Source organism: Aquarana catesbeiana, linkage group LG07, assembly GCF_042186555.1.
Source record: "Aquarana catesbeiana isolate 2022-GZ linkage group LG07, ASM4218655v1, whole genome shotgun sequence".
Taxonomy (NCBI): Eukaryota; Metazoa; Chordata; class Amphibia; order Anura; family Ranidae; genus Aquarana; species Aquarana catesbeiana.
The window spans coordinates 9,786,571-9,814,316 of NC_133330.1; the positions used below are offsets into that span (position 1 = coordinate 9,786,571).

The 27,746-nt window shown below is 44.3% G+C and overlaps 1 protein-coding gene across 1 annotated transcript; it reads left to right on the plus strand.

The window, feature by feature from the left end:
* Nucleotides 1-16,275: 16,275 nt before the first annotated feature.
* Nucleotides 16,276-21,181, plus strand: LOC141102494 (galectin-1-like). Its single transcript, XM_073591434.1, has 4 exons — nt 16,276-16,287; nt 17,371-17,450; nt 18,512-18,680; nt 21,038-21,181. The coding sequence occupies exons 1-4, from the start codon at nt 16,276-16,278 to the stop codon at nt 21,179-21,181; spliced, it is 405 nt and encodes a 134-aa protein (XP_073447535.1).
* Nucleotides 21,182-27,746: the final 6,565 nt, after the last annotated feature.

A 27,746-nucleotide genomic window follows, 5' to 3' on the forward strand; every position in this document is an offset into this window, starting at 1 on the left:
GGCCGCTGCCCCAGCAGATCACCACCAGCCTAATAGGTAAGGGGGGGGATTCCACTGGTAAGTAGAGAAGATTGAAAAAGAGAGCAGGACCGTATTAACGCTACCTAATTGGTCAGCCCTGTCAGGTCCGCAAGATCATCCAAGTCTGGACGAAGAGAGTCTTCGCACAGGAGAAGCCGCTCCATCCATAGACGCAGCCATTCACGCGGAAGAAGTCGCTCAGGCCACAAGGGGAGTCGTAGACGGAGTCGATCCCATTCAAGACATAGCCGTTCCTACCACAGAAGATCCCCTGCACGAGGACACCAATCCTCTGCGCACCCTTCCCGCCCAGCCGGGAACGCTTGCTGGGTATGCGAGGCCACGGCCCTCCCAGACAAACTAGCCTGCCGCAAGTGCATGGATGAAGCCACCAGGGAGAAAGAGCCGGATTCCATAGAACCCACTGGAGTCTCTACTCCCCAGGTCTCAACTCCTGATATAGAGTTTACAGCCTATAGCACCTCACCCACCATTCCCAGTGCATCAAGGGATCAAGAACTCCCGTCGGATGGTGAGGAGCTGGAAGCATCAGCTGGCTTTGATTTTGCGCTCATAGAACCGTTCATCAGATCGGTTAAAGAAGCGATTAACTGGGAGGAGCTTGAGGAGACACAGCCAAAACAGAGAAAGTATTTCCCAAACCTCAAGAAGGTCCCGGAGGCCTTCCCATTCATCGACGAATTAGATGAACTGATTAAGGAGGAGTGGCAGAATCCAGAAAAGAAGTTTAGTCTGTCCAACAGGCTTACCAAACTGTACCCACTCAAGGAACCCAAAGTATCCCCTTTACTTTCTCCTCCAGTAGTGGATGCATCTTTGATGCGTCTAGCCAGGCACGTGACGCTCCCCATTGAAGATGCAGTAACGTTCAGGGACGTGCTTGACAGGAAGGTGGATACAGACCTTAAGAGATCTTACCTGTTCGCAGGAGGTGCCTGCAGGCCAGCGGTGGCATTAGCGGCGGTTGGAAAAGCTATCTCCAGCTGGTCCTCAGCTACTGCGAGACTCGTCACTGAGGGCGCAGATCAAGAGCAGATCACTAAGGCCTTACAAGAACTGAGCCTTGCGGGAGAATTCGTGGCGGAAGCTTCCGTAGATACTATCAGATCCACATCAAGGTCCATGTTAGCTTCTGTAATGGCCAGAAGGGCACTATGGCTTAAACCTTGGTCGGCTGACCCCGCCTCGAAATCTAACTGGTGCAGGATTCCGTATGACGGGGTGAACCTCTTTGGGACGAAGCTGGATACCGCAATCTCTAAGGTGACAGGCGGGAAGTCGGGTCTCATACCATCGGACAGAAGGCCGAAACAACAAAGGCCACCTCCCTTTAAACGTAATCTTCCGGAGAGATACAGGGATGCAAAATCCTATAGACCCGGGAAGGAATACAGAAGGAGCTGAAGAACCCCCAGACGTCCTTCCTCAAATTCCAGAAACCCAAGACCCCTGCCTCCAATGACCAGAAGTCCTTTTGAAGGTTCACCCGCCCAACCAGCGGTAGTGGGTGCCAGACTCACAAAGTTCAAGTTGGTCTGGGCGGGAATGATAAAGGACCCATGGACGGTGTCCACCATTCATTTCGGACACAGGTGGGCATCCAGAGGTCGTCCTCCAAGAGACCGATTTTGCTCAACCAGACTTCCTCCTTCTCAACAGAAAAGGCTATCCCTAGTCCAGTATATCCAGGAGTTGCTCCAAAAACAAGCAATAGTGGAGGTACCGCTATCTCAAAGAGGCAAGGGTTTCTATTCCCCACTCTTCTTAGTGAAAAAGAAATCAGGGGACCTTCGTCCAGTCTTGGATCTAAAAAACCTCAACCGGTTGATACAGATAGAAACATTCAAGATGGAAAGCCTTCAATCAATCCTCCAAGCAATAAACTTGGGAGATTGGATGCTGTCAATCGACCTCCAGGATGCATATTTGCATATCCCTATCCATTCCGAGTTCCAAAAGTTTCTCCGGTTTACCCTAAACCATCGGCACTTCCAATTCCGAAGCCTCCCGTTCGGGATCTCTACCGCACCCAGGACGTTTACAAAGGTCCTGTTACCTGTAATAGCCCACCTGAGAGAAAGGGGGCTGAGGGTCCACCATTATCTGGACGACATCCTACTTCTCTCAGACAGCCAGGACTCTCTCGTCCTTCACAGGGAAATCCTGGTCTCCACATTACAGTCCCTAGGGTGGCTGATAAATTGGAAGAAGAGCAACATCCATCCCACACAGAGAATGGTCTTTCTGGGAGCCGAACTGGACACGAGGGAGAACACAGTGGAACTTCCGGGGGAGAAAATCCCTCCTCTAATTCAAAAGGTGAAAAGGGCAATCTCTGCTACAATGCTCCCGGCCAGGACATGTCTCAGTATCCTGGGCTCCCTAGCTTCCACCATTCCAATGGTCCAATGGGCACAATGGAATTCGAGGCCTCTCCAGATCTCCTTCCTGCGTCAGTGGAAGGGCACATCAATGTCCCAACCAATCTTCATCTCTCAGGAGGTAAAGCAGTCATTGAAGTGGTGGGTACGACCTCACAACTTGGGAAGATGCAGGCATATAATCACTCCCTATCAAGAAATCGTGACCTCAGATGCCAGTCTACAGGGATGGGGAGCTTACTATCAGGACCTTGCGGCTCAGGGTCGTTGGCCTTTCAGGGCACAGGATACAGTGTTGAATGTTCTGGAGATGAGAGCAGCGTTCCAGGCTCTTCTGGCCTTCAGTTTTCACTTGAGGGGGAAGCACGTCCTCCTGAGGATGGACAACAAGGTGGCTGTTGCCTACATCAACAGGCAGGGGGGCACCAGAAGCAGGTCCATGTTGCAGGAGGTCTGTCCTGTTCTGGAATGGGCGCAGCTGAATCTACTGGACCTAAGGGCGGTTTATGTTCCGGGAGTCCAGAACACCTTAGCCGACTCGCTGAGCAGGAATTTCTCCTCCAACAACGAATGGTCTCTGAGTCCACAAGCCTATGCTCTCATATCCCGGACCTGGGGCTCTCCAGAGATAGACCTAGCAGCAACTCCGGAGAACACAAAATGCCAGAGATTCCTATCAAGGGTACCGTTACCTTCGGCAGAGGGGACGGACTGCCTCCAACACCCCTGGAACTTTCACCTGGGGTACATTTTTCCCCCGACGCCTCTCATAGCGAGATTCCTCCTGAGGCTCAAGAAGTCAACAGCATTGGTGGTAGCAGTGATCCCTTTCTGACCAAGGAGGCCATGGTTTACTACCCTCATGCAGCTGAACACGGCAGAGCCTCTGCCTCTCCCATTGACGACAGACCTACTCTCCCAGGGGCATCTTCTTCACCCAAACCCGGGGAAGCTACACTTGATGGCCTGGAGGCTGAAAGGGCTAGGTACCTAGGGCAGGGCTGTTCCCAGAAGGTGGTGGATACCTTACTCCAGGCTAGAAGGTCTACTACCAACATCACGTACAGAAGAGTTTGGGAAAAATTTGTCTCCTTCTCTCAACAGCAAGGTTGGGACTCGTCCTCCCCGTCGGTGTCTCAGATCTTGGAATTCCTTCAGCTAGGCCTAGAAAAAGGCCTTAGGTCAAGCACCCTGAAGGTCCAGGTATCGGCCCTGTCTGCCTTGACAGGAGTTAAATGGGCGCAAGAGCCTCTGGTGATTCAGTTTCAGAGGGCCTGTTTAAAGCTGAGGCCCCCTAGGAAACCGTCATTCCCGGTCTGGGATCTCACAATCGTTCTGGAGGCATTATCCAAGGAACCCTTTTTTCCAACACAGAGCATATCCCTCTGGGATCTAACGCTGAAAGTTTCATTTTTAATAGCCATAACATCGGCGAAGCGAGTGTCAGAGATGCAAGCTCTAATGGTTAGCGAACCATATTTGGTTGTTCTTCCAGACAGGCTAGTCCTAAGACCTTCGGATCGATTCATCCCCAAGGTATCCTCATCTTTCCATTTTAACCAGGAGATTAATCTTCCAGCACTCAGCACGGATCAGGGAGATCCTCATCCATTAGATGTTAAAGGTACCGTCATGGAGTATCTCTCGGCAACAAAATCTATCAGAAAGTCGGAGAGCCTCCTAATTATCCCACATGGTTTCAGGAGAGGTCAAGCGGCATCCTCACGCACCATTGCTTCATGGCTAGTAAAGACCATCAAGAGATCTTACTCACTGAGTAACCATCAAGTACCTGAGGGCTTAAGGGCACACTCCACCAGGGCAGTGGCAACCTCCTGGGCGGCATATTGTAGAGTCTCGGCGGAGACGATTTGCAGAGCGGCTACCTGGTCCTCCAGGAACACCTTTATGTCTCATTACAAGGTGGATTCCGCCTGCTTATCCACGGTGGATTTCGGAAGATCCGTTATCCAGGCCAATTCCTCTATTCTTTGTTAAATAAACTTAGTTTGAATTCCCACCCAGTCTTTGCGAGTTACTCCCCAAAGTGTATGCTGCCATGATGCGACAGGAAAACGGAAAATTGTATACTCACCTTTCCGTAATTTTCCTTTCCTGTCGTATCTTCATGGCAGCATACAATCTCCCAACCCGTCTAAGGTGATATATATATGGAGAATACTGGGCAGGGGCCACCTCTACAATTTATAGCTATGTAGTCCTATCAGGTTGTGGGGGCGGAGTCACAACCCAAAGTGTATGCTGCCATGAAGATACGACAGGAAAGGAAAATTACGGAAAGGTGAGTATACAATTTTCCGTTTTTTTTCCTTTCAAATGTCATTTTGCTGTCAGACTGTTCTAAACACGGGAAACATGCGCCCCTTTACAGACATACTATAGACACCCCCCAGGTACGAAGTTTAAAGGAATATTACACTTTTATTGTTTCACTCAAAGCATTATTAAAATCACTGCTCCCGAAAAAACGGCCGTTTTTAAAAAAAAAATTGGCATTGATCCATGTCCCTTGGGGCAGAACCCGGGTCTCCAAACACTTTTTATGGCAAAGAACTTGCATATAAGCCTTCAGTGAGAACTTTGGATTTTGCAGGTTCGAGCCCCACTGACTTCCACTATTCCAGCATATGTGATCTGACAGGCATTATTGCCGCAATAACGCTGCTTTCCATTTGCATTATCGCTGACTTTCTGAGAGTTGAAGTCTTTCTGGCCTTTTTTGAGAGTTATTTTTTGGTACTGCAGGAGAATTTTTTGGCGCTATAGTAAATGACCCCCAATGACTGAAACTTCATTTGGACTAAATTAGAGCAGATTTTAACTCCCAAAAAATGCTCTCTAATTAGCTCTCATTTTGGTATTTACTATAGCTCCAGGTAAAAAAGACACTTGAGTTAAAATGAGAGTTATTTTCAGGTCTGAGCATGCTCAGTTGTGTTGGCACCTAGTTGTCCAAAACGGGGAATTTTTCACTTTTCAGACTTTTAAAGATATTTCAGTGTAGAAATCACTTTTTCACACAGTTTAAAAGCAGATAATCTTTAAATAATATAACGCATATTTCAGTACCATTTAGGCAATTATATCATGCTCTAAACATTATTTCCATGTGCAATTCTCTAGGTTTTAGCAGAGTAAGGGTTTGTGCTCTATTTAGTTTTAGGGAGCTATAGTAAATTCGATTTTGGGAGAATTTTCTCACCAGCGCTATAGTGAATACCGTTTTAGCGCGAATTAGCGATATTAGCGCTAATTCGCGCTAAATTGCCGCGAATTAGCGCTAATTCGCGGCGAATTAGCGCTAATTCGCGGCAATTTGCGCGAATTAGCGCCATAGCGGTATAGTAAATGACCCCCTGTAATGTTACTTTGTTTTATTGTTAACCATCATTTGCTTAGCAGGTATGCCATTCAGTTGCAGCGCGGATTTATTTATCTTGACAGTAACAGCGTTTGCTCCCACTATACATAAAGCCATGACTCCAGCGCTGTCGGAGGTGATTTTACCACCACAGTTACAAACTTCAGCATATATGCCAAAGCGTGGGGGCAGCAGTGGGCGGAGGAGCAATTTGCTCCTACCTTTTGTGGGAGGATGCCCCATGCTTCGGCATATATATATTTTAGGCACAGGTTGCGTTAAATGTTTTATTTTTTACTATTTTTTTTGTATTTGCTTTGCAGGTATGGTAAATCTTACTGTTATACTGTAATGTTACTTTGTTTTATTGTTAACCATCATTTGCTTAGCAGGTACGCCATTCAGTTGCAGCGCGGATTTATTTATCTTGACAGCAACAGCGTTTGCTCCCACGATACATAAAGCTGTGACTCCAGTGCTGTAGGAGGTGATTTCACCACCACAGTTAAAAAAAGAGCATATATGCCAAAGCATGGGGGCAGCAGGGGCGGAGGAGCGATTTGCTCCTACCTTTTGGGGTGGATGCCCCCATGCTTCGGCACATATAAACGGTGCATGTATGCCCATCATTAGAAGTGGGTGGATGAAGGGAGGTATTCTAATGGTGGGCATAACCACCGATCAATCTCTTTTTCGTTCAGCCCACAGGCCACATGAAAAAAAAGTTTACAATATATGCCCAACAAGGACCAGCAACGTACTGGTATGTTGCTGGATTTTGAGTGGTTATACCAGAATGATGCCTGCAGGTTTAGGTATCATCTTGGTATCATTCTTTTCAGCCAGCGGTCGACTTTCATGTAAAAGCAATCCTAGTGGCTAATTAGCCTCTAGACTGCTGTTACAAGCAGTGGGAGTGAATGCCCCCCCACCGTCTTCCATGTTTTTCTCTGGCTCTCCTGTCCCAACAGGGAACCTGAGAATGCAGCCGGTGATTCAGCCAGCTGACCATAGAGCTGATCAGAGACCAGAATGGCTCCAAACATCTCTATGGCCTAAGAAACCGAAAGCTACGAGCATTTCATGACTTAGATTTCGCAGGATGTAAAGAGCGCCATTGGGAAATTGGGAAAGCATTTTATCACACCGATCTTGGTGTGGTCAGATGCTTTGAGGGCAGAGGAGAGATCTAGGGTCTAATAGACCACAATTTTTTCAAAAAAGAGTACCTGTCACTACCTATTGCTATCATAGGGAATATTTACATTCCCTGAGATAACAGTCAAAATGATTTAAAAAAAATGAAAGGAACAGTTTAAAAATAAGATAAAAAAGCAAAAAAAAAAAAAAGCACCCCTGTCCCCCCCTGCTCTCGCGCAAAGGCAAAAACAAGCGTCAGTCTGGCGTCAAATGTAAACAGCAATTGCACCATGCATGTGAGGTACCACCGCGAAGGTCAGATCCAGGACAGTAATTTTAGCAGTAGGCCTCCTCTGTAAATCTAAAGTGGTAACCTGTAAAGGCTTTTAAAGGCTTTTAAAAATGTATTTAGTTTGTCGCCACTGCATGTTTGTGCGCAATTTTAAAGCATGTCATGTTTGGTATCCATGTACTCGGCCTAAGATCATCTTTTTTATTTCATCAAACATTTGTGCAATATCGTGTGTTTTAGTGCATTAAAATTTAAAAAAGTGTGTTTTTTTCCCAAAAAAATGCGTTTGAAAAATCGCTGCGCAAATACTGTGTGAAAAAAATGAAACACCCACCATTTTAATCTGTAGAGCATTTGCTTTAAAAAAAATATATAATGTTTGGGGGTTCGAAGTAATTTTCTTGCAAAAAAATAATTTTTTCATGTAAACAAAAAGTGTCAGAAAGGGCTTTGTCTTTAAGTGGTTAGAAGAGTGGGTGATGTGTGACATAAGCTTCTAAATATTGTGCATAAAATGCCAGGACAGTTCAAAACCCCCCAAATGACCCCATTTCGAAAAGTAGACACCCCAATCTATTTTCTGAGAGTCATGTCGAGTCCATGGAATATTTTATATTGAGACACAAGTTGCGGCAATAAGACCATTTTTTTTTATTTTGCACAAAGTTGTCACTAAATGATATATTGCTCAAACATGCCATGGGAATATGTGAAATTACACCCCAAAATACATTCTGCTGCTTCTCCTGAGTATTGGAATACCACATGTGTGGGACTTTTTGGGAGCCTAGCCGCGTATGGGACCCTGAAAACCAAGCACCGCCTTCAGGCTTTCTAAGGGCATAAATTTTTGATTTCACTCTTCACTGCCTATCACAGTTTCGGAGGCCATGGAATGCCCAGGTGGCACAAACCCCCCCCCAAATGACCCTATTTTGGAAAGTAGACACCCCAAGCTATTTGCTGAGAGGTATAGTCAGTATTTTGCAGACCTCACTTTTTGTCACAAAGTTTTGAAAATTGAAAAAAGAAAAAAAATGTTTTTCTTGTCTTTCTTCATTTTCAAATGAGAGCTGCAAAATACTCACCATGCCTCTCAGCAAATAGCTTGGGGTGTCTACTTTCCAAAATGGGGTCATTTGGGGGGGTTGGCATTTTATGGCCTTTGAAACTGTGATAGGCAGTGAGGAGTGAATCAAAAATTTACGCCCTTAGAAATCCTGAAGGCAGTGATTGGTTTTCGGGGCCCCGTATGCAGCTAGGCTCCAAAAAAGTCCCACACATGTGGTATCCCTGTACTCAGGAGAAGCAGCAGAATGTATTTTGGGGTGTAATTCCACATATGCCCATGGCCTGTGTGAGCAATATATCATTTAGTGACAACTTTGTGCAAAAAAAAATTGTCACTTTCCTGCAACTTGTGTCAAAATATAAAATATTCCATGGACTCAACATGCCTCTCAGCAAATAGCTTGGGGTGCCTACCTTCCAAAATGGGGTCATTTGGGGGGTTTTGTGCCATCTTGGCATTTTATGGCCTTCAAAACTGTGATAGGTAGTGAGGAGTGAAATCAAACATTTACACCCTTAGGAATCCTGAAGGCGGTGCTTGGTTTTCGGAGCCCCGTAAGTGGCTAGGCTGCCAAAAAGTCCCACACATGTGGTATCCTCAAGAGAAGCAGCTAAATGTATTTTGGGGTGCAATTCCACATATGCCCATGGCCTGTGTGAGCAATATATTATTTAGTGACAACTTTTTGTAATTTTTTTGTCATTATTCAATCACTTGGGACAAAAAAATGATATTCACTGGGCTCAGCATGCCTCTCAGAAATTTCCTTGGGGTGTCTACTTTCCAAAATGGGGTCATTTGGGGGGGTTTGTACTGCCCTGCCATTTTAGCACCTCAAGAAATGACAGAGGCAGTCATAAACTAAAAGCTGTGTAAATTCCAGAAAATGTACCCTTGTTTGTAGACGCTATAACTTTTGCGCAAACCAATAAATATACACTTATTGACATTTTTTTACCAAAGACATGTGGCCGAATACATTTTGGCCTAAATGTATGACTAAAATTGAGTTTATTGGATATTTTTCATAACACAAAGTAGAAAATATCATTTTTTTTCAAAATTTTCGGTCTTTTTCCGTTATGTTATATTGGGAAGTTAGCACCTGCTTTGGCTGTTCGAAAAGATACAGTGCAACCAGATCAAAGTCCACGATACCCTTTAGTGTTCAAAAGAGAGCTGATCACTGAAGGTGACATGGCATGGACATGGTAGTATTAGTAAAGTAGTATTAGAGCACAGATTAACGCTAAATTATCTCACTGAAGCTCAAGGTGGGATGTGTAAGGTATTTCACACTGACTGTTGTATATACATTTCTGATCATCAGGACATTATTAAAGGGTATCTTGCTAAGATAAGAGAACTACAGAATAAGGCCAGAGATATTGCTAAAGATGGATGGAACCCCTTTGAGTGTTTAGGAGATTTTGGTGACTTTTTATATGGCATAGTAACATGGTTACAGAAACTAGGCGCTTACATTGTGATGTTCCTCTTTCTCATATTTGTTATTTACATCTTCATCAGGCTATGCCTCTGTGTGACTACCCGCTGTACCAACAAATGTACCACCAGCCCTGATGAACCCATAATTGTGAGAAAGCTAGGAGAGAGCTGAACAGGACACCGTCTACCTTTTCGGAGCAGACATACCATCTATACGTAGAGGTTTATATTACATAAGTGTAAAGAAAGCTTACGCCTGGCTTTCTACTAATGTTACAGGAACATGTTATATTGGGAAGTTAGCATCTGCTTTGGCTGTTCGCAAAGATACAGTTTGTCCAGACCTAAGTCCAAAATACCCTTCAGTGTTCAAAATAGAACTGTTTACTGAAGGTGACATGTCATGGTCATGGTTCAATTCCTGGACAGGATGGGGAGTTGAAGCAATGAAAAGAATAAATAATTACACTAGAATTGTAGATGAGATTATTAACCTTACTACCACTGATAATAAAAAGCAAAAACACGCCCTGAATATTTTCGTCCGTCAACTTCCTCCGAGGGCGCCCTCAATAAATGTGAGAAATGGAATTACACTATTGGAAGTGTTTCTTTTATTCCTGAGAATCAATGGAATTGCTGTGACTCCCCTTTTCTGAGTCACCCCCTTTTCAACACCCCTACCCACCTCCGAGCACCGTCCCTTCTTTCCATCCCCTACCCACCTCCCAGTACCGCCCCTTTTAGACTATACAGAACCAAGTATCATTTTGAGGTGCTAAGTAATTTGTATGGAATTTGGCAACGATATCAAGAAAAGCAGTAAAATAGATCCCCTTCAGCCAGAAACAATAGATCCCCCTAACAACAATGTACCACCCACAACAAAATCCCCCCCAGCAACAATAGACTCCCGGGAAGCATCAACAGATCTCTGACCCACCCCTAGCAACAATAGGTCCCCCACCAGCAACAACAGACCTCCTCAGCAACAATAGACCCCCCTGCAAAAATAGATCCCCCTTCAGCTAGAATAGATCCCCCAGCAGTGAGCATCAATGCCCTGCAGCACACCCCAGCACCCCTTGCCATTACATACAGTCAGTCTAGGAGGTGCCGGAACTGCGTTCCCCTGTGTTCCCGCTGAAAAAAGCCCTGTATATATATATATATATATATATATATATATATATATATATATATACACTCTGCATTCAGTGTAGCCTATATATTCAGTGGAGACTCTATATTCAGTCAGTGCTTCATTCATCACTGCACAATGGTTGTTATGGTGTCAGGATGATTGAAGCGCATTATTTCTATTATTACATTGTAATATAAAATTAAATGGTTCAACTCACCATAATGCAGAATCAGAGGGAGCTCCGAGTGTGTCACTTTCCACCGTCGCCTGCCACACATTGCGAATTGTCACTTGCCTGCCACCAGATGCAGATTGTCATTTGCCACGTCACCTGCCACACCTTGCAGATTGTCACTTGTCACGTCACCTGCCACACATTGCGGACTGTCCACTTGCCACATCACCTGCCACACCTTGCGGATTGTCCACTTGCCACGTCACCTGCCACACCTTGCGGATTGTCACTTGCCACGTCACCTGCCACAATTTGCAGATAGTCATCTGTCTGCTAAGGTGGTGTTTTGTCTGTTTCTTTCTGTGTCCCAGACTCAGGCAGCAGAGAGGTAATGTAATCTCTATGCTGCCCACGCTGCCTGCACAGTGAGGGCAGAACTTAGTTACTGCAGGGATGCAGGGCAGTGAGAGATGATCTCATCTCTCTGCTCCCCATCCTTTGGCTAGCTGATTGGCCAGATGTGCGCTCACGCACTGACGTGCAGCTGGGCCCGCCCACAAACTGCGCCAACCGCTCGCAAACCACGCTGCCCGGTTCACCCACGGAGAGACCTGTGGAGCGGCTCGTGGAGCCGCCTGTTCTCTTATCTGCCAGGCCCGCAACAAATTTCTCGGGGGTGGCAATTGCCTCGTTGCCCCCCCTGGATCTGCCCCTGCACAGGGGTGATAACCCTTCCCTATGTTTTCCAAAAAGCTTAAAAATAGATTTTTTGGCTGGAGCTACACTTTAAAAATGTACCAGTTCAAAATTACAAACAGATTGTACTTAACAACCAACCTACAGTCCCTGTCTTGTTTGTACAGCCTGTATACTGCTGTTCAGAGTATATAGGGCCTGGGGGCCCCACGCCTTTCCTTTTTTTAATTTGGGTGCGGGGTTCCCCTTAATATCCATACAGGACCCAAAGGGCCTGGTAATGGACTGGGGGGTACCCATGCCGTTTGTCTCACTGATTTTCATCCATATTGCCAGGACCCGACATTACATTAAAGCCGCAAGCAGTTTTAAATGACTTTTATTCCTTTAAAAATGTCATTTTGCTCTCGGACTGTTCTAAGCACGGGAAACATGCACCACTTTACAGGTATACTATAGACACCCCCCAGGTACGATATTTAAAGGAATATTTCACTTTTTTTTTCACTTTAAGCATCAATAAAATCACTGCTCCCGAAAAAAGGGACATTTTTAAAACTTTTTTTTGCACTTATACATGTTCCCTGGGGCAGGACCCGGGTCCCCAAACCCTTTTTAGGACAATACCATGCAAATTAGCCTTTAAATTTAGCACTTTTGATTTTGAATGTTCAAGTCCCATAGACTTCAATGGGGTTCTAAAGTTCGCGCAAATTTTCGGTCCGTTCGCAGGTTCTGGTGCGAACCGAACCGGGGGGGGTTCGGCACATCCCTAATCAGTTAATCTAGTGTCCCTCCCAAAGCACCTTGTCCCCATGTTCATGCGGAGAAGGGCCTTATCCCCACAACCCTTGCCTGGTGGTTATGGGGGTCTGTGGGTGGGGGGCTTATCGGAATCTGGAAGCCCCTTTTAACAAGGGGGCCCCCAGATCCCACCCCCCCATATTAATGGGTATGGGGTACAATGTACCCCTTCCCATTCAACAAAAAAAGTAAAAACAATGGGAGACAGTTTTGGACAATTCCTGTATTACAAAAAAAGTGTCCCGCAATGTCCATCCATCAATCACAGCGTTCGATGGACCCGAAAAATAGGAAAAAATAAATAGCTTTGCCTATCTGGGAGGCGTCTTTTTGCAGTGACAGCTGCTATATAGCCAAGGGTGGGGCCACCTGGTGATGTAACCGGGTCACCCCGCCCCCTTCTAGCATTCTAACCCTAACAATTACAGCAAACCCTAAACAAAACTCTATCTCTAACCCGAGACCTTAACCCTAACCTGTGACTTTGGACACATAGTATAGTGGGATACAGGGCGCTCTAGATAAACACCATCCAGGAAACTGAAAGTTCAAACTCTATGACTCAATGAAGACAAGTCGGGTAGTGGGCGGGTGTCTTATGGTACATGTCAGCAGCACTTCATGGGAGAAGCAAACTCTGGTAAAAGATAAAGCAGAAAGAAGTCTCTTCTAAGTGCAATAAAAAACAAGACTTTAATAGCCGGAGGAGAGAAAAGGTGTACAGGTTTATCATATAATGTGAAGCCTCCACCCTACAGGATCCGCTGTGCCGCACTCAGGGTCATAAAAAGGAGATCGTGCGCATGCTCCAAAATGCCTCACCGCCCCTCTGGATGTCACATCTGGTAACTGCATTCCATGCTGGTTCCAGCAGCGAGGTGGATCCTGTAGGGTACCTGACACGCAACTCCACACTGCTGGCCGGCTAGAAGACACGTTGATAAGGATCACCCAGGGAGCTCCTCCCACTGGACACTTCACATTATATGATTAGCCTGTAAAAAACACAAGGTGCAAAACACATCAAGAACACATCTACTGGGGGTCCACTGAAGTCTATTAAATGCAAACTGCATCTTGTTGCGGAGAAAAAGTCCCTGACCCTTTCCAAAAACGCAGTGGCTGAAAAACGCATGGATGCAAACATGTCCCACAGGAAACAATGTTAAATGGACTGTGGTGTGTGAACCGAGCCTAAGACCCCTTTCACACTGAGGCGCTTTACAGGCACTACAGCGCTAAAAATAGAGCCTGCAAAGCGCCTGTAAAGAGCCTCTCCTGTCTCTTCAGTGTGAGAGCCCCGAGGACCTTCACATTGGAGCGGTGCGCTGGCAGGATGCTAAAAAAAGTCCTGCTAGCAGCATCTTTGGTGCAGTGTATACACTGCTCATGCCCATTGAACTGAATGGACACCGCTGCTGAACCGCCGGCAAATCGCCGCTGCAGCTGCACTTTGCGGGTCGTTTTAACCCTTTTTTGGCCGCTAGCAGGGGTTAAAACCGCCCCGCTATTGGCCGAACCCCCCAAAAAACGGTGGTAAAGCACCGCAAAAAATAGTGACACTTTACCGCCGATAGCGCTGACACCCCAGTGTGAAAGGGGTCCAAAGCGAATATATTGAAGAGTTACCAACTAAAGCAGACATAATGGAGCTTATCTCAGCAGTGGAGAAGATACAACACAACTGGGACACGGAGTGGAGGCAGTTGAGCCCCTGTCTTTATGGACCTTGCTTTGTGCACTGGTCCAAATCATTTGGTGGAGGGGGGATTATGGTGTGGGGGTGTTTTTCAGGGGTTGGGCTTGGCCTCTTAGTTCCAGTGAAGAGAACTCTTAAAGCCTCAGCATACCAAGACATTTTGGACAATTTTATGCTCCCAACTTTTTGGGAACAGTTTGGGGATGTCCCCTTCCTGTTCCAACATGACTGCACACCAGTGCACAAAGCAAGGTCCATAAAGACATGGATGAGCGAGTTTGGGGTGGAGGAACTTGACTGGCCTGCACAGAGTCCTGACCTCAACCCAATAGAACACCTTTGGGATGAATTAAAGCAGCAATTACGAGCCAGGCCTTCTCATCCAACATCAGTGCCTGACCTCACAAATGTTTTTCTGGAAAAATGGACACACATTCCCCTAGACACACTCCTAAACCTTGTGGACGGCCTATCCAGAAGAGTTAAAGCTGTTATAGCTGCAAAGGGTGATCCAACTCAATATTGAACCCTACGGACTAAGACTGGGATGTCATTAAAGTTCATGTGTGTGCAAAGGCAGGTGTCCCAATACTTTTGACAATATAGTGTATAAGAAGAGTGTATTACCTTTCCTCTTAGATGGAGACTAAAGTTAAAGGTAGATAGGACTATGGAGGTAGAATGCTGGGTTCATAAGTGTAAGGGGGGCTATGAAACATTCTATAAGACATGGGGGGTACATGGATCCAATACTCCTCACAGATGTCATTCAGAGATATAGTATAGGATTCATGAAGGTCACTGTCACTCTCCTATACTCCCCATGGAAGGAACTATTTTCATGGGTTAAAATACTTTTCTTGTATATTATTATAAATATATTCCCCACTTTTTATTTAGTTATTTTTGCATCTTGCCACTTTCTATTTATTTATTGCTTGATTGATATTACATTTGCATTTACTTTGTAAAATCATACTGGGAAATCAATTAAAAAAAGATATTATACAAAAATCTATTTCAAGGGAGTTTTTTTGCAAATGCACAAGATTGCCGTGCCGGTTATAGGTCAAAGGAAAGGTAAAGACCCCCGGGGGGGGGGGGGGGAATGTACAGAATGTTCTTGTGTGTGGCATGTTGCCCTTTTGAAACAGTAAAATGAAATTTGACCATAAGCAATACAAGAAGTATCTACTGATGATTGATGGACATGAAAGAAGTCTTCAGTGTTTATGTGACACTTGTTGAGAGACGTTATCTGTCCCCCAGGGACATTTCTGTACTGATGAGGAGAAAACACGATCCTCCTCCGATCCCCGGAGATTTCCCTGCGAGTCATCCCGACCCGACTGAGGATAAATACAGGTGAGATCCTTCCCTTTCTCAGGAAAAATCTGCCCGTCTATTGCCAGCTTTACTCTCTTCCCACCCGTTATTTACCTCGAGATCTACAAGCCACCCATAGCCAGGTACACAGATGCCCCATGATGATCACAGCCATATGCACAGATATTCCAAGACACCCGGAGAACACTGAACCAATCACATCAGTCTCTGTACCAGAGGAGCTTACACTCTAATGTCCCCTCCCCCCACAGTCACACATTATTATTATTATACATGTATATAGCTCTGACATATACCGCAGTGTGTATTACTCCCCCTGCTGTGAGGTAGGTTCTTGGCTCCCGAAGTGGCCATGGATTATATGGAGCGGCCGGTTCTGATGGTGGGGCCCCATGCTCAGTCACACCGGATCCACATTTCATTCATTCTCTGTAATGAGCGCTTCTGGAACAATTCTCAGTCCAGGGAGCACTGGGCGGGGTGATCTCTCTGGGCGGGGTGATCCTTCTGGGCGGGGTGATTCCTCTGGGTGGGGTGATCCCTCTGGGCTGGGTGACCCCTCCCTCCTGACTGGCTCCGCCCTCAGCAGACCTCCTATATATGAAGAGGTAGAAGTGCAGCTGATCACACGTTTGCCTGATAAGGAAGCAAGATGACAGATACTGTGAGTACGAGCACCGATGGAAACTGGAAATGGGTTGTGTAGGCAGTGGTGGGTGGTGAGTGGTGGGTGGTGGGTGGTGAGTGGAGCGTGGAGGGTGGAGGGTTGCTGGGTGATGCAAATAATGCTGCTGGTTGTGGTTGGTATATTGGTGTTGGGTAAAGGTCAAGATTTTGGTTCTTGTCCTTCCAGTTATTTATATTAAGGGTGTGATGAATGTATTTTGATATCCTGGCACAGAGCTGGGTCTGCCTTCCTGGGTATTCTTAGTATACGGTATATACTGGGATGGCTCAGTCTTTCCTCTGCTCCATGCTTGCTCTTAGTTACTTCTTATTTCCATGTCTCCCCCCTTTGTCCTCCTTCCCCCACTTTTTTTTTTTGTAATTTATATTAACAATTTGCTGTGCAGTTTTATAAATATAATGGTCCTATTCTGAGATGTGACATGTCCAGTCCCTCTGGGTTACTCCATTGTGGCAGATCATTACCTCTCTCCATGTAGGATGGAAGGTGGGGGTGGGGTAGGGGGGATACTCCAAACAGATCAGATATTTGATGTACACATGACGACAAACTAACATGCTGACCAGAATTCAATTCATACTGTACACACCAGTACATAATTATTACTAAACATGAATGCTGGGCAGGCCTTATGCCGGTCAGCAATTGGCACCATCTGGCTGTCTGTAGATAGGACTATAACTTATATAAAGATCTGGGCAGCCGGCATACATGACATGGACATTATAAGAGAAAATGTATATATTGTCAGTCATTGATCTGTCATTAGAAGACATTTGTGATCTGCTGGGGATGTCTGAGCTCCCTCCCCCTCCCCCACACAAAAGATCTGACAAAGCGCTGCGACCCACAAAAATCCCAAATGTATCCTGAGTACAGTAACTGCAACCATGAGACGTCTCTTCTGTCTATATACAGGGTGTAATGATCATCCCCTTCCTCTCTTTATACAGGGTGTAAAGATCATCCCCCCCCTCTCTCTATACAGGGTGTAATGATCATCCCCCCCTCTCTCTCTCTTTTATACAGGGTGTAATTCTCTCCTTTTCTCCCATACAGACTTTTTCCTTAAATAACTTCGTCTTCAAACCCGGTCACAGTGTGGAGGTGGTGGGATTCATTCCGAAGGACTGTAAACTGTAGGTGAAGATTCTTTCCTGGTTTTCCCATTATACAATATACATCTGCTCTCTGTATGATACAATATTTTTTTCCAAAAGTAGAAAAGTGTTCTCTGTATACAATACATCCTACTGACCCCTCACTGGGAATTTGGGGTGTGTGGTCCCTCAAATACCCGACATCAGATTGTTTTTCTCAGAGCAAATTTAGCTCAAACATTTGTTCTTCTACATTGTGATAAAATGTCATCCTGGATAAAACTTTTCGGACTTATCAGCCATCATCTGATATATGACAACTGACATACATTGTTGTCTTTCTCTCCTCACGGACCCCACTAAAGATGTCATCAAAATTTACAGTAGAAATCACTGTCACTATCCCCTACCTAGTTAGAGCTCCAACACCCTTGGAATGGCAACGGAGTGAAAGGGCACAAATTAGTGACTTCTCAGCTCCTCCATCTCCCAGCAGTGACTCAACGACTCGGCTCCCCTTCCCAGCTTTACCTTGTTAGTTCAGCTCCCCTTCTCCCTCCCACAGATGGGACTTGGCATTCTCAGCAGTAGCTCAGCTCCCCCTGTTCCCTTTCCTAGAAGTTGCTCCGGTCACTCTGCTCCCTCAACAGTGATCACCCTTCTCTCTCAGTAGTAGGATAGAAGAGCTGAGACCAGACATGAATTACTTCATTGTGAAACTTCAGGATGAATTGTTCCACAGTGGCTACAACTAGAAATGTCAGTGAGGGATTGTCTTAAAGCTTACTTACTGCTTGTTAAGAATATGTAAATGCTCGTATGTCCATATCCAGGCTACAGGATCACTTTAGATATTTTTTGGTATTACCAGGACCCCATTTGTTTAGAATTGTTTGTTTTTTATTTTTTTTAAAGCAAACCCTTTATGGCTTTAAGTCTCCAAAAACTTTAGCTGAAATTTATATAAAGTTTGCTATTATGAAGGATTAAATGTGACAGAAGTTCCTCTGATACCCATGGGAGTACCGCTGGTGAATGACTCCAGTACGATATCCAACAAGGTCAGCTGAGCAGAATAATTGCTGTTTCTGTCTTTTTAGGTTTGCCATAAACTTCGGAAAAGATGAAAATAATTTAGTGTTACACTTTGAACCTCGATTTGACTATGGAGAAAAGCACAAGATAGTCCTGAACTCGAGGGTGAACGGTTCCTGGGGACCGGAGCAGAGGGAAAGCTTCTTCCCCTTCCAGGAGGGGTCAGACACCACGGTAAGTCTATGCTGGGAGGGGCTGGCTAATATTGGATGGGGCAATGTGGCATCACTGTTCATATTGGAAACAGAATATCTATCTCTGAATGATGCAGTAGGCAGCCAGTGATGGCTTCAGTGAAGGTTATATAGGCTTTACTATGATGAGAACCTCCCACATGGGAAGATCCAAGGAATTTCATCATGCTGCCATTGTGTGCTATAATATACTGCTTAGCGAATTGTTGGTCTGATCACTGATTGTCAGAATTATCGGCTTACAAAAATTTCCACCTTTCATTTCTGTTTTGTGCATGTATGTGTTCTTGAAAATGTTGTTTTGTGATATGATTAAAGGAAGAACAGGGACCGCGAATCAGGAAATCCCTGACATGGAATGTCACTATAGAGTCTCCTGTAAAGGCTCAATCTGGGGAGTAGTGGGGGACTGGTTGGGAGCTGAAGCACATTGGCATGTTGAGTAGGTGGCTTGTTGTGGTCGTCGCATCCCCAAAGTTTAACTCCTAGTTGAGCACCAAGCAAGGTACGTTTTGCTCTTGTGTCTTGGAACAAGTCTGAGCCCGCCTTTGGGGAATACTCAACCTTGAGGTGGGCCTCTGCTTTGAGATGACTGTACACTTGCACCTTACCTGATCTCCACTTATCTCTTAGGTCCCCCATGACAATGTACACCAGCTCCTGTAATCTGCATTTAGGAGGGACATACAGAGCTCTGTCTACATCCACCCATTAAGTGTATCACAGCTACCTCACTCCCAGTAATGATACTGGGTCCTGCCATGCACATTGGCATGGACTCCAGGCATGCACTTCAATACCTGGATACAGGCTAGGGACCAATGCAGTTCGAGCCTGTTCATGTTGCTATGGGAGATGGACCACTCACGGAGAGAGTGCCGACAACTCCCTCCTGCAAGAGGCTATCTACCCTATCTCCAGCACACACATGACAGACTGCTTATATTTTCCTTACCTTAGGTAACCCTTGCATCTTCACACCATCTTGTACTGATGTTTTCATACCTTAGTGACCTGAACCATGGGATGTTGCTGGTTATTTGCATTACACCCTTTTTAGGAAACTTCAGACCAGGTGGAAACAAGGTTCCGAAACTTTACTTGAGAGTTCAACTGCTTACAAAATCCAAATGCAAGAACCATTTAATTCCTACGGCCCTAGCTCGAGCTGTGTGCTGCCCCTGCATACCTGCAAAGGTGGAGTCCATCACTGGCACTCCAGCAGCTGGTGTCTTTGGGTTGGACCCCAAGTTTGTGATGAGCTTTACATCCCAGTAATAGGAAGTAACCTTCTGCTCCTCATGGGTGCTGTCCTCCATCACTCTCCTTTATAGGCACTGAGCCTCTGTTGGGGAAACTCTCAGCTCTACCCACACACAGTCCTTCCTAAACTTTCTCTAGGGCCTATTTCACAAATTCTCATTTACCGCAAGTTACCATAGATGGGACCCCTGTCAAGTATACATATGAATTGGAGCCATGGCTGGGACAGTGGCAGATCGGGGCCCATATCAGGACAAACTTGTATTTGGGTCCCTGGAAAGGGGAAATTTTTTAGTATAGACACAAGAATTAGATATTTTGCTGACATAGTTTGTTCAGTGATCTGCAGAAGACAGTATTAAAAATAACCGTGGCATAGCATGTCCATTGTTTTACATTAAATATCAAGCCCTGCCCCCAGGACACACCCTTTTTTGGGGCTTTTTTTTTGTGTGTAGATACTTTGTAGCTGACATGGCATACAACAGCCTTTCAACCTTTTTGCCCAAGAGGAACCCTTGAAAAAATGTTATGGTCTTGAACTCCTGCTAATACCAATTCATTGGTGGTCAGTAGGGAAAAAAATGCCCCTTACGTTGGTGGCCAGTGGTAAGAATGCCACTCTTACAGGCAGCAAAAAAGATATTTGACATGAAGCTGGCCCCACCAAGTGGTTTTTGGGCCCTGAAGTATTTGGACACCATCAAATGGGAGGTTAATCAGTCACAGCTAAAGGAATCGAAGAAACCTCTGATGGAACCCTGGGTGAGACTGGCTGGCATACAGGGACTCCAAACTGGCCAACGACTATTAATCTCCTGAGGGCTTCAGTTATTATTCTAGGTGACAGATACACCATCCTCAAAGACCCGGTCACTAAAACATTGCATCACAGAAGCACATCCTCCATTAACCATTTTCTGCAATACATAAGATGAGCTACATGCACGTTATCTTGTGGAAAGGTTTTTGTTGAAATTATTGGTGTGGTGGTCTTTGTCTTTATTGCCAACACTCTTTTTTTTTTTTTTGAATAGTCCACTATGGCTGACACTATGGTATCTTTTCTTACAGGTTGGCTTCCAGTTTGAGGAAGACAAGATCATCATAGAATTAAATCATCTAAAGCCTCTCACATTTTTAGCCCGCTTTCCCATAGAGGAGATCTCATTCTTGTCTGTGAAACAACTCCAGCCAAAGTCCATCACCCTAAAATAAAGAATCCTGCAGTAGAGGAGCCGCTCGTCCCATGTGTCCATACCCAGGCTCTGTGAAATGGCCATAGTGGTCGAAGAAAATATTCTTCTTTGTAACCCCCCCTCCAGTCTCCATCCTTGCTGCTCATGTAGACATACATTGTGCTTTGCTCAGTTCATGTACTAGAAATTAATTTCATCCCCATTTCAAATAAAATTCAAGGAGCTCTATTGTGTCTGATTAAACAAATCATTTTATTTGGTGCTAAACTGATTTTTGGATTGATTGCCATAGGTGTAAATTAGTGCATAGTGTCCCCCCCTGTTGGAGGTTTGTTGCATTACTTGTAGATGACACACAGTAACCAACAGAGGGTGCTAATGCTACATTCTGCCTGCATAGTCTGATATCCAGTAAAACTTAGATCTTTTTACACTTTTTTTTTTTTTTTTTCCCTAGCTTCAGACAAAGCTGTATATACAGTTATTCCAAGGTCTAACCATAAAGTTTCAATAACCATTACATGCTGAAATTTCACAAAGTCCAAACTCTTTAAATACAGAGAGCAGCTGCAGTGGATTTGCCCAGTACAGGCCGTGGTTGGGTATGTGCAGTGAATGTAGTAGTACCCCAGTATGGGCAGTGCTGGGGGTAGTAGTTACTGGAGCAGCTTTAGTCTCAGTGTAAGGGTAATATATTAGAAGGCCATAAATTAGGGGTAGTAGTAAAAACATAGTAAGAGTAATGGTAGCAGCACTGTAGTTTTATATACCCTCACCGGCCACTTTATTAGATATACCTGTTCAATTGCTTGGTAACACAAATTGCTAATCAACCAATCACATGGCAGCAAGTCAATGCGTCTATATGTGGTGAAGACAACTTGCTGAAGTTCAAACTGATCATTAGGGGATGTAAGTGACTTTGAACATGGCCATGATTGTTGGTCCAGTGAAAACTTTTTGATCTCCGATATTTTTTAATCTTTTCAGGCTCCAGACTGAAAGCTGTATACAGTTATTCCAAGCTTTAACCATTACTGAAAAATATGTTTCACAAGCTCCAAGCTAGTTAAATACAAAAAGGCAGTGGGTTTGCCCAGTACAGGCAGTGGTAGGGTATGGGCAGTAGTTGTGGCAGTAGTACCCCCAGTATGGGCAGTGTTGGGTGTAGGAGCTACTGGAGCAGCTTTAGTCTCAGTGTAAGGGTAGTAGATTGGAAGGCAATAGATAAGGGGTTGCAGTTGTTAAGTGCAATTCTCAACTAAATTGCCTCTAGTTTATATTGCTTTGCCAAATCTTAGCTCTTAAAGAAGTAAGACACAGAATCAAGAGTATCTGTATATCAGCTCTGAGCATAAAGGACCCCTACTGTCTGTAGCTGCCCTTCTTTATTGGAGCTTTTTATAGGCCTGGTTACACAAGCATAGGTTTCAGCAAAATTTCCATATAGGGTAACAAGCAGTATATTTCAACATATAAGGTAACAAGCAGTATATTTCAACATACATCACGCTGGACACTCATAAGGCGAAAACCTCAAGCTACGTCTTGCAACATATGCTGACACGTACACATAATGAAAAGAGAAGACAGATGACTTAAGTAGAACTCTAATCAATTATTTCCAACCTTATCAATTTCCCCCTTTGACATCATCCCCTCCACGATTCTGGGTCCTTGCAAACAAGTGAACAGCCGATACTTCAAAGAGTACTATCCCTGACCGCGGGTTGTCAGAGGAGGATAAGTCTTCTCTATTTACCCTCATCCCTCAAATCCATACCTGCATCTTATAAGCAAAGAGAATAGAAAAGGGGTGATGTCAAGTTACCCTTTTTGTCATTAGAGTTCCTAATACCTTTCTTTTTCTATTCTGTCTGTTCGTACCTTAATCTTCCTATATAAGCAACAGTTTATCACGGTAAGCAGTACAAAAGCTAAAATTAGAATAAGTATCGGATTGAGCATCCAGTTAAGAATTGCCGTAGCAGTGGGTGACCATCCAGCAAATACATCATACCAATGATGTGTTGTTTCATCTCTTATTTGTGAGGATAAATGTATTAATTTCCCTTTATCTATAACCGCAGATATTAGATTATTTTGCAGGGTATGTTCTTGTGTCTCTATGTGTTTTCTAAGTATTTCGGACTCATTTAAGATTTGCCGTAAGGGCTCTAATGATATTATAAAAGGAGTAGTATCAGTAAGATTATCTACCGTCCATTCTAGATTAAATATTCTATGTGCATCTGGTTCAAAAAGGAAAGTGTCATTTTGCCATTTAAGCATTTTAACATTCTTTACGCATCCTGAAAAAGGGGCCGTTTTATTTAAACTTTCCATAGTTTCCTGATCATTTGTAACTAAACAAATATGTTGTGGTCCTATTTCCATAAATCTGTTTCCTACACCTGCTGGTAATCTCTGAAACTTACATATGTTAGATTGATGTTTCAATAAGCAAAGTTCATAGACTGGAGAACTTCTTCCACAGACTATTCCCTTATTAGTTTTAGCACATAGACTTAGATCATGAGTCATGTTTTGTGTATCTACATAGTGTCCATAAATCTCAGGATACCAAAATTCAGGTAGATCCCTTCCTATCAGGAGTGGCATCACTATTAACCACTTGACGACCGCCTCACGCCGATGTACGTCGGCAAGGTGGCACGGACAGGCAAAATCACGTACATGTACGTGATTTGCCTTCCGCGGGTGGGGGGTCCGATCGGACCCCCCCCCGGTGCCCGAGGCGGTCGTCTTTTGTCCCACGGCGATCGGAGGTGAGGGGGAGGCCATCCGTTCGTGGCCCCCCCTCGCGATCGCCGCCGGCCAATCGAATCATTCCTTTGCTGCTGTATGCTAAACAGCAGCAAAGGAAATGATGTCATCGCTCCTCGGCTCGGTAATTTCCGTTCCGGCCCGAGGAGAGAAGACAGGTATGTGAGTGCACAACACTACACACACACACAGTAGAACATGCCAGGCACACAAAACACCCTGATCCCCCCCCCATCGCCCCCCGATCCCCCCCATCACACCCCCCCATCACAAACTGACACCAGCAGTTTTTTTTTTTTTCTGATTACTGCATTGGTGTCAGTTTGTGACAGTTACAGTGTTGGGACAGTTAGGGTTAGCCCCCTGTAGGTCTAGGATACCCCCCTAACCCCCCCAATAAAGTTTTAACCCCTTGATCACCCCCTGTCACCAGTGTCGCTAAGCGATCATTTTTCTGATCGCTGTATTAGTGTCGCTGGTGACGCTAGTTAGGGACGTAAATATTTAGGTTCGCCGTCAGCGTTTTATAGCGACAGGGACCCCCATATACTATCTAATAAATGTTTTAACCCCTTGATTGCCCCCTAGTTAACCCTTTCACCACTGATCACCGTATAACTGTTACGGGTGACGCTGGTTAGTTTGTTTATTTTTTATAGTGTCAGGGCACCCGCCGTTTATTACCGAATAAAGGTTTAGCCCCCTGATCGCCCGGCGGTGATATGCGTCGCCCCAGGCAGCGTCAGTGCATTAAAATTTAAAAAAGTGTGTTTTTTCCCCAAAAAATGCGTTTGAAAAATCGCTGCGCAAATACTGTGTGAAAAAAAAATGAAACACCCACCATTTTAATCTGTAGGGCATTTGCTTTAAAAAAATATATAATGTTTGGGGGTTCAAAGTAATTTTTTTGCAAAAAAAAAAACTTTTTCATGTAAACAATGAGTGTCAGAAAGGGCTTTGTCTTCAAGTGGTTAGAAGAGTGGGTGATGTGTGACATAAGCTTCTAAATGTTGTGCATAAAATGCCAGGACAGTTCAAAACTCCCCCAAATGACCCCATTTTGGAAAGTAGACACCCCAAGCTATTTGCTGAGAGGCATGTCGAGTCCATGGAATATTTTATATTGCGACACAAGTTGCGGGAAAGAGACAAATTTTTTTTTTTTTTTGCACAAAGTTGTCACTAAATGATATATTGCTCACACAGGCCATGGGAATATGTGAAATTACACCCCAAAATACATTCTGCTGCTTCTCCTGAGTACGGGGATACCACATGTGTGGGACTTTTTGGGAGCCTAGCCGCGTACGGGACCCCGAAAACCAAGCACCGCCTTCAGGCTTTCTAAGGGCGTGAATTTTTGATTTCACTCCTCACTACCTATCACAGTTTCGGAGGCCATGGAAAGCCCAGGTGGCACAAACCCCCCCAAATGACCCCATTTTGGAAAGTAGACACCCAAAGCTATTTGCTGAGAGGTATAGTGAGTATTTTGCAGACCTCACTTTTTGTCACAAAGTTTTAAAATTGAAAAAAGAAAAAAAAAAAGTTTTTTCTTGTCTTTCTTCATTTTCAAAAACAAATGAGAGCTGCAAAATACTCACCATGCCCCTCAGCAAATAGCTTGGGGTGTCTACTTTCCAAAATGGGGTCATTTGGGGGGTTTTGTGCCACCTGGGCACTCCATGGCCTCCGAAACTGTGATAGGCAGTGAAGAGTGAAATCAAAAATTTTCACCCTTAGAAATCCTGAAGGCGGTGATTGGTTTTCGGGGCCCCGTACGCGGGTAGGCTCCCAAAAAGACCCACACATGTGGTATCCCCATACTCAGGACAAGCAGCTAAATGTATTTTGGGGTGCAATTCCACATATGCCCATGGCCTGTGTGAGCAATATATCATTTAGTGACAACTTTGTGCAAAAAAAAAAAAAAAAAAAAGTGTCACTTTCCCGCAACTTGTGTCAAAATATAAAATATTCCATGGACTCAATATGCCTCTCAGCAAATAGCTTGGGGTGTCTACTTTCCAAAATGGGGTCATTTGGGGGGGTTTTGTGCCACCTGGGCATTCCATGGCCTCCGAAACTGTGATAGGCAGTGAAGAGTGAAATCAAAAATTTACACCCTTAGAAATCCTGAAGGCGGTGCTTGGTTTTCGGGGCCCCGTACGCGGCTAGGCTCCCAAAAAGTCCCACACATGTGGTATCCCCATACTCAGGAGAAGCAGCTGAATGTATTTTGGGGTGCAATTCCACATAGGCCCATGGCCTCTGTGAGCAATATATCATTTAGTGACAACTTTTTGTAAATATTTTTTTTTTTTTTGTCATTATTCAATCACTTGGGACAAAAAATAAATATTCAATGGGTTCAACATGCCTCTCAGCAATTTCCTTGGGGTGTCTACTTTCCAAAATGGGGTCATTTGGGGGGGTTTTGTACTGCCCTGCCATTTTAGTACCTCAAGAAATGACATAGGCAGTCATAAACTAAAAGCTGTGTAAATTACAGAAAATGTACCCTAGTTTGTAGACGCTATAACTTTTGCGCAAACCAATAAATATACGCTTATTGACATTTTTTTTACCAAAGACATGTGGCCGAATACGTTTTGGCCTAAATGTATGACTAAAATTTAGTTTATTGGATTTTTTTTATAACAAAAAGTAGAAAATATCATTTTTTTTCAAAATTTTCGGTCTTTTTCCGTTTATAGCGCAAAAAATAAAAACGGCAGAGGTGATAAAATACCATCAAAAGAAAGCTCTATTTGTGGGAAGAAAAGGACGCAAATTTCGTTTGGGTACAGCATTGCATGACAGCGCAATTAGCAGTTAAAGCGACGCAGTGCCAAATTGGAAAAAGACCTCTGGTCCTTAGGCAGCATAATGGTTCGGGGCTCAAGTGGTTAACTTACACATTACCTGGACCTCCTCCACTTTGTATACATCAAACCTTCCAGCACACCATCTTTCCTCACATTCAACTTCTTTTCCTGGTACTTCAAACCATGTACATTCTAAATTTAAACCCTTGAAATAGTTCATCCAAGTGTGATAATTCCCTAATCGTAGCTCATCTCGAGCTCTATTAATTTGAATGTGATAAGATAGTGTAGAAAAAGCACATTGAGTAATGTTTATGAACCTCTGATTTGTTTTCCGCAACTCCAGACTGGCTAGTGCTGTGTGATTAACCATAATATTGAGATATTTAGTTAATTGTACCTGACTAATTTGTGTTTCGAATGTTGTAGGTAACCATTTGCTTGTGATTATTAAACTATCAGCTATGTGACTTCCTGCACGGTTCCACTTATTTTTTTATCATTTCCATCTGTATCCCATTCATTATTCCCATTCCAGTTCCTGCAGCTCCCAGAACTGTATCATACCATTCTCTGCGATACCTACATTCTGGTAGCTGGGGAAAAGTTACATTAAATTTGATTTTTGTTTTCTGTTATGATACCGAAACATTTATGCAAGATCTAGGAATAGGAGTTAATACAGAGGATTCGAAGATGGTGGGTAGAGCGTCCTCTATCTTTATATTGAAACCATAATGTTGCCATTGTATATATCCTCCTGTTGTGTTTTCCCATTTCCTTACTGGTACAAAATACCATTCGTAGTAAGGATATTGTGTTATACTCTTATCCTGATTTACCCATCTAAGATCAGTACTATTTTCATGAACTGTTACATTGATACCCGGAGTCCATGTATAAACAAACATTTGAAAACATTCAAGCATTATTATCATAGTTAGAAGAATCTTCATTCTGTTTCTCTCA

Coding starts and splice junctions, on each gene's coding strand:
- LOC141102494 (XM_073591434.1), top strand. Junction 17,451..18,511: donor ATTCCGAAGGACTGTAAACT/GTAGGTGAAGAT, acceptor CTGTCTTTTTAG/GTTTGCCATAAACTTCGGAA. Junction 18,681..21,037: donor AGGAGGGGTCAGACACCACG/GTAAGTCTATGC, acceptor CTTTTCTTACAG/GTTGGCTTCCAGTTTGAGGA.